We start from the raw sequence: 7,363 nt of genomic DNA, 5'->3' as shown, positions 1-7,363 counted from the left end.
CACCTTGAAAAGGCATGCGCGCTGTGATCTCTGATCTCTCAAGAGGACAGACACTAAGATGTCTTGCTATAAATACAGTGGCGTAAAGTGCAGGTGGGTGTTACGAATCTCCCCGTTGAAGAAAGCGGCGAATGCCCAATGAATTGATCAAAAAGGAGCATATCCGTGTTTTTCATTTGCTGACACATGACATGATGGCCCAAAAACTTGTCAATCGGTTGCGGCCGCAAACGCTATGTAACCTGGGTGATTTTTCTAGATTATGACAAAAAATATATGATACATTATTGTGGCGTAATTGTCTTTAATCTGTTAAATGATTTTCTTTGATCTCATAGATCCCTTTTCGAACTCTTTTAAAATTCAGTTTACATCTCAGACTTTCATCTTAAAGCTGTACAATTTCTCATTGTTCAGTCGGGAATAAAGCCCACATAAAAAATATTTTGTGTTCAGTCTAGTCCTTTCAGAGACTCGGCTACATACATTACTGCAGGATGTGGGTAAACGGCCTTAATCGTTTATATTATTGCGATAATGTCGCCTTTTTTTTCCAGAGTCGTGCGATCATCATAAGATTTCGGTGGCGTATCGCATCTGACCACTTTTTTTCTTGAGTGACAAAATCATTTCAATACAACATCAGGTGTTGAATTCACTTCTTTGACACACATTCCGAACAGTGCACCAAAAATAAATTCTATGTTGGAATAAATAACTCAAATGATTATCGCAATCAAGAAAATACTTTTTTTAAATTAAATCTTTATTGAACAAGTCAGAATACAATTCTCAGCAAACAGAAAATAAAACGAACGTGCTTCCAATACATCCATCCATCCATCCATCATCTACCGCTTATCCGGGGCCGGGTCGCGGGGGCAACAGCTTTAGCAGGGAAGCCCAGACTTCCCTCTCCCTAGCTACTTCTTCCAGCTCTCCCCGGGGGATCCCGAGGCGTTCCCAGGCCAGCTGGGTGACATAGTCTCTCCAGCGTGTCCTGGGTCTTCCTCTGGGTCTCCTCCCGGTGGGACATGACCGGAACACCTCACCGGGGAGGCGCTCAGGAGGCATCCGAATCAGATGCCCAAGCCACCTCATCTGGCTCCTCTCGATGTGGAGGAGAAGCGGCTCGACTCTGAGCCCCTCCCGGATGACCGAGCTTCTAACCTTATCTCTAAGGGAGAGCCCGGACACCCTGCGAAGAAAACTCATTTCAGCCGCTTGTATCCGGGATCTCGTTCTTTCGGTCACGACCCATAGCTCGTGACCATAGGTGAGGGTTGGGACGTAGATCGACCGGTAAATTGAGAGCTTCGCCTTTTGGCTCAGCTCCTTCTTCACCACGACAGACCGATACAACGTCCGCATCACAGCAGACACTGCACCGATCCGCCTGTCGATCTCCCGCTCCCTCCTACCCCCACTCGTGAACAAGACCCCAAGATACTTGAACTCCTCCACTTGGGGTAAGATCTCCTCCCCGACCCGGAGGGGGCACTCCACCCTTTTCCGACTGAGGACCATGGTTTCAGATTTGGAGGTGCTGATTTTCATCCCAACCGCTTCACACTCGGCTGCGAAACGCTCCAGTGAGAGTTGGAGAGCCCTGTTTGAAGGAGCCAACAGCACCACATCATCTGCAAAAAGCAGGGATGAAATACTGAGGCCCCCAAAACGGACCCCCTCAACGCTTCGGCTGCGCCTAGAAATTCTGTCCATAAAGGTTATGAACAGAATCGGCGACAAAGGGCAGCCTTGGCGGAGTCCTACCTCCACTGGAAACGATTCCGACTTACTGCCGGCAATGCGAACCAAACTCTGACATCGGTGGTATAGTGACCGAACAGCCCGTATCAGGGGATTCGGTACCCCATACCCACGAAGCACCCCCCACAGAACTCCCCGAGGGACACGGTCAAACGCCTTCTCCAAGTCCACAAAACACATGTAGACTGGTTGGGCGAATTCCCACATACCCTCAAGGACCCTGCTAAGGGTGTAGAGCTGGTCCACTGTTCCACGGCCGGGACGAAAACCACACTGCTCCTCCTCAATCTGAGGCTCGACTTCCTGACGGACCCTCCTCTCCAGCACCCCTGAATAGACCTTACCAGGGAGGCTGAGGAGTGTGATCCCTCTGTAGTTGGAACACACCCTCCGGTCCCCCTTTTTAAAAAGAGGGACTACCACCCCGGTCTGCCAATCCAGAGGCACTCTCCCTGTTGTCCACGCGATGTTGCAGAGGCGTGTCAACCAGGACAGCCCCACAACATCCAGAGCCTTGAGGAACTCCGGGCGGATCTCATCCACCCCTGGGGCCTTGCCACCGAGGAGCTTTTTAACCACATCGGTGACTTCAACCACAGAGATAGGAGAGCCCACCTCAGAGCCCGCGGGCTCTGCTTCCTCCAAGGAAGGCGTGTTGGTGGAGTTGAGGAGGTCTTCGAAGTACTCTGCCCACCGGTTCACAACGTCCCGAGTCGAAGTCAGCAGCGCCCCATCCCCACTGTACACAGTGTTAGTGGTGCACTGCTTCCCCCTCCTGAGACGTCGGATGGTGGACCAGAATTTCCTCGAAGCCGTCCGGAAGTCGGCTTCCATGGCCTCACCGAACTCTTCCCACGCTCGGGTTTTTGCCTCGGCGACCACCGAAGCCGCGGCCCGCTTGGCCAATCGATACCCGTCAGCTGCCTCTGGGGTCCCACAGGCCATAAAGGCTCGATAGGACTCCTTCTTCAGCTTGACGGCATCCCTTACTGCTGGTGTCCACCAGCGAGTACGGGGGTTGCCGCCACGACAGGCACCAACCACCTTACGGCCACAACTCAGATTGGCCGCCTCAACAATAGAGGCACGGAACACGGTCCACTCGGGCTCAATGTCCCCCGCCTCCCCCGGAACATGGGAAAAGCTCTGTCGGAGGTGGGAGTTGAAACTCCTTCTGACAGGGGATTCCGCCAGACGCTCCCAACAAACCCTCACTATACGTTTGGGTCTGCCAGGACGGACCGGCATCTTCCCCCACCATCGGAGCCTACTCACCACCAGGTGGTGATCAGTTGACAGCTCCGCCCCTCTCTTCACCCGAGTGTCCAGAACATGCGGCCGCAAATCCGATGATACAACAACAAAGTCGATCATCGAACTGTGACCTAAGGTGTCCTGGTGCCAAGTGCACATATGGACACCCTTATGTTTGAACAAGGTGTTCGTTATGGACAATCCGTGACGAGCACAGAAGTCCAATAACAAAACACCACTCGGGTTCAGATCGGGGGGGCCGTTCCTCCCAATCACGCCCCTCCAGGTCTCACTGTCATTGCCCACGTGAGCATTGAAGTCCCCCAGCAGAACAAGGGAGTCCCCAGCAGGAGTACTCTCCAGCACACCCTCCAAGGACTCCAAAAAGGGTGGGTGTGCTGAGCTGCTGCTTGGTGCATATGCACAAACAACAGTCAGGACCCATCCACCCATCCCGAAGGCGGAGGGAGGCAACCCGCTCGTCTACCGGTGTGAACCCCAATGTACAGGCACTGAGCCGGGGGGCAATGAGTATGCCCACACCTGCTCTGCGCCTCTCACCGTGAGCAACTCCAGAGTGGAAGAGAGTCCAACCCCTCTCGAGAGAACTGGTACCAGAACCCAGGCTGTGTGTGGAGGCAAGCCCGACTATATCCAGTCGGAAATTCTCTGCCTCACACACCAGCTCGGGCTCCTTCCCTGCCAGAGAGGTGACATTCCATGTCCCTGTGCAGCTTCCAATACATACACATTACAAACGTTTAAACAAAAGAGAAGAAGAAAAAAAGGAAGCCAGGGGATTTTTACACAAAAAATTCAAATAAGGAGCATATAGCCAGTCTTAACAGCTTTTTTGTTTTTGCTAATCCGAAATAGAGCTCAGGTACTGCTTTGGAAAAAAAGAGGTTTTGAATTATTCCATCTGCATTTGTTGAAATGGATCTTAGCGAGAATGATTATTAAATTTATAATGAAGGTTTGTTTAGTCTTTTTCCTCATTTTTGCAGAACCCAAATAGTACATTTTTCCAGTCTAGCATAAAGTCAGAGTCAATATGTTCAATGATAAATCTGGATACGACTTTCCAAAATGTGTTGGTATACTGGCATTGCCAGAACAATTCAACCATTGTTTCAGGGTACATTTCACAAAATGAACAATCAACAGAGATGGCTTTCTTGAACCTAAGAAGATAATGCTTGGTGGGATAGTATTTGTGTATCATTTTAAAAGAGATTTCCCTTACTTTATTAGTCAGGAGGTATTTGTATGGGAGAGACCAGATTTTCCCTCAGTGTAGATTATCAACAAAGCCAGACCAGTAGGTAATAATATGTGGGATTATTGAAATATCTTTTTGGAACAAGGATCGTATATTACAGTTGTTATTTCTGATTGATGTTGACGTAAAACAGGATTTATCGATAGCAGTCATTTTGGGGTCCAGGGTTGGTGTGGGGGTTGTTCTGTCCACCCCTTTCAAGAGGGTCAAGAAATCAAGAAAATACATCCAAAAACAGGGCGTATCCCGCCTGACGTGTTTGGAATGCGTCTGAAATGTCACTTCCTTAAAATCGCGGCGCGAGCCGCGCGTCGGCGAGTTTGGCTGCTCGACGTCTTGGCCCGATCTGTTGCCGGTATGCGAGTTTTCTCCGCTAAAAGTGTGATGTGATGTTTGAACTGATTGAACTGATAGGTTCCTCGACGGCACAGACTGGTTTCGTTTGTGTTAGCCTGCTCCGACCGGGGGCGGTGAGCTCGTTGGATGGTGCCTTTGAGCCTGCCACTTGTTAGCCGCTAATTGACACAAATTGTTGGGAGCTGAGCAAGCACCAACAAATTGGTTCGGAGGCACTTTTATTTATGTCAATATCGACTTGATATTATTCTGGTATTTTGCTTCCAATTGTTTAGAATGATGGTCCTCTATGCTGTTGTTTTATTGAATGATTTGTTTGCCAATGAACACCGAGGTACTATTGGGCGTTGATTCATGGTGCAGTATAGAGGGCTCCGTCCTATTAGCAATTACCCACAATGCACTCCGGACGGCCATATTGGAGGGCTGTTATAAACAAGCCATACGCAAATAGACTTCGTGCTGAAAGGAAGGAGCCCTCTATTTGAAATGATAATGAAGTCATTTAAGGATATTCAAGATGACTTGAATTTTGAATGTACGCAAAGAGATTTAAAATGAATCCCATTTCAAAAGATTTCTAACTGGTCAAATTTCAAGCGGTGGTTGTTTTTCCGTGCTTGAGAAATAAACAAGTTGAACACTGACCGAGATTAACCTTTTTACCTTTGATTTCAATCTGTACACGACAATAACGTCACACGCTTCCCACGAGACAAAAAGGAAGCGCTCACTCGTCGGAGTCCAATTTGGACGAACTAAATGTCCTCATAGACATCAAATGCATCCTTTGTAGTCCTGCAGGTGAATTTTGGGCATGTATAGGTTTGGGAGAATACAGAAAAGTTGAGTTGTGTGTTGATTTAGGCTTCGTCAAACATTTTATTCTGCAACACACTAGCACAGCTGTGTCCAAACCACACCCGAGGGGTCACTGGCGGCCCGCCACAGGATAAATACGTGAAGATGACATTTGACACGGGCCGTGCGGTTAGTTTAAAAGAAAAATTGCGCATTCATTTTCGCAAACGGAAAAACGCTTCGCCGTCCGGTCAGTGTTACGCAGCCGTGACATTGTTTGCAAAACTCAGTCAAACAAATTGTTGCCACGGTTTCTTTGTCTTCACAAGACTTCTTTGGCATTGCAGCAACAAGCCGGCGTACGTCGAAGCCCCCGGGGTCTGTGCATACGCTTGATGGCTCCTCAATATGGCTTCCCTCCAAGGCCGGAGAGAATCTCCTGCCTTTCCGTCGCAGTGGGCATGTCAGGTGTCACCCCCTCTCGCCTCCTGTGCAGCATGACGTTGTGCTGAGGAGGTAGAAAGACAAGAAGAGTGATCACAAATGGCGATGCTGGCCATTGGACTTTGCACATATATCGGTGAGCATGTAATGTTTATAAACGAGAGGAGCCTCCGGCGTGGCTGAAGTGTCATTGACTACGATTGCCGTGAACCGCGAGGATGCGTTGGGGGCTGCGCCGCCGGAGGAGCTCCGGTGCCAGCAGATGGCCGTTGAATTACGTATATTACAGCCTAGCTACCGTACGACGTACATTACTTGTTCCCCACATTCTGTGTACAGTAGTGATTGGTTTCTGGGGTTGACTCTGTAAACTTTAGTCAAGGTAAATCCATAGCTACCCAATATTTCCGACAGTTCTTGTATCTCTGGAAGTAGGCCGTGCACATGTTCTTGTCGTAGTTGCAAGAATCCAAACACTTTTGTGATGCGTCACTTTCCTACGGGCCAGAGAGAAAGTGATCAAACACGGTTCAAAAGAAATCTATCACATCCAACGAGCAGAATCTGGTCTTACGTCAATGCAAGGATTTATGTCTTGATTCCGGAGTTTTCTGGCATTTTTGGCCATTTGTATTTCTATAGACGCACCAACAAAAAAAACAACAACTTTGTTACACGTTTGGCAAGAGTACTTTTGTGTGTGTGTTGTGTGATGCAAGTACAGTGAGTTGATGTCGTTTCCTCATTGAATATCCTTTCGTCCATTCACAACATGTACAAAGCCCACCAGAAGTTTAGCCGGTTTGGGGCAAAAGTTGGACCGAGCTGATTGAACTGATGTTCAGAGGAGGAGGGATGATGACTTTTTACATCTCGACGACGAACTGAAGACATTTGCTTGGGGGGGGGGGGGGGGGGGGAGATACAATTCGGTGGAAAAAGGACGCCACCGATTGTGGTGGTTATTTGGAACGATAACTTCATTTCAACGGGGAACTTTCACTCGTTATTCCCCCCAAATGCGGAGTGGAGTAGAAAGTGGTCAGAAAACAACCATAACTACTGAGCCAAGTACGGTCACCAAGCAATTGTACATCGTTCCTTATCAAACTGGGATTTACACACAAATAAGTCGTTCTCTAGAACAGGACGCTTGACACGGGAAATGTTCATGTCCGGTGTGAGTCGAGGATCACAATTGTCGTAAACAGACACGAAATCGAATTCATTTGAGTCTAGCTAAGGCTTTGACCTCTACTTCCAGGAGGCGGGGGTCTTGCGGGAAGAAACAAAGGCAATGGCTCCAAGTCACCCGTGAAGAATCCGGGGAAGTGTCTTCAAGTGGGAGCGGGCGACTTCAAGAAAGTATATACTGTAGCTACCAAACTGCATCCCGGAGTCCGCAGTTGAGCGTTACCTTCGTGCTAACGGAACGACAGTACGCAGCCGGAAGAA

The 7,363-nt window shown here is 48.8% G+C and overlaps 1 protein-coding gene across 2 annotated transcripts; it reads right to left on the bottom strand.

Annotated features, from left to right (window-relative positions):
- Positions 1-5,521: 5,521 nt before the first annotated feature.
- On the bottom strand, positions 5,522-7,363 carry chchd7 (coiled-coil-helix-coiled-coil-helix domain containing 7). Of its 2 annotated transcripts, none has more exons than XM_052054329.1 (4): positions 6,631-7,363; positions 6,483-6,544; positions 6,307-6,405; positions 5,522-5,972 (listed from the first exon to the last, which is right to left on the bottom strand). In XM_052054329.1, exons 2-4 carry the CDS (start codon positions 6,534-6,536, stop codon positions 5,868-5,870), a joined length of 258 nt encoding a protein of 85 aa, XP_051910289.1. In that variant the 5' UTR covers positions 6,537-6,544; positions 6,631-7,363; the 3' UTR covers positions 5,522-5,867. The 2 variants fall into 2 exon arrangements, with proteins under 2 accessions (XP_051910289.1, XP_051910288.1); XM_052054328.1 differs by having other exon boundaries at positions 7,161-7,361.

Source organism: Hippocampus zosterae, chromosome 20 (genome assembly GCF_025434085.1).
Source record: "Hippocampus zosterae strain Florida chromosome 20, ASM2543408v3, whole genome shotgun sequence".
Taxonomy (NCBI): Eukaryota; Metazoa; Chordata; class Actinopteri; order Syngnathiformes; family Syngnathidae; genus Hippocampus; species Hippocampus zosterae.
Note: the sequence above shows the minus strand (reverse complement) of the source record. Positions and strands in the feature narration are given on the sequence as shown.

Coding starts and splice junctions, on each gene's coding strand:
- chchd7 (XM_052054329.1), bottom strand. CDS start 6,536: ATGGCCAAAAATGCCAGAAAACTCCGGAATCAAGACATAAATCCTTGC. Junction 6,406..6,482: donor ACATAAATCCTTGCATTGAC/GTAAGACCAGAT, acceptor TCTGGCCCGTAG/GAAAGTGACGCATCACAAAA. Junction 5,973..6,306: donor AGAACTGTCGGAAATATTGG/GTAGCTATGGAT, acceptor CTACCTCCTCAG/CACAACGTCATGCTGCACAG.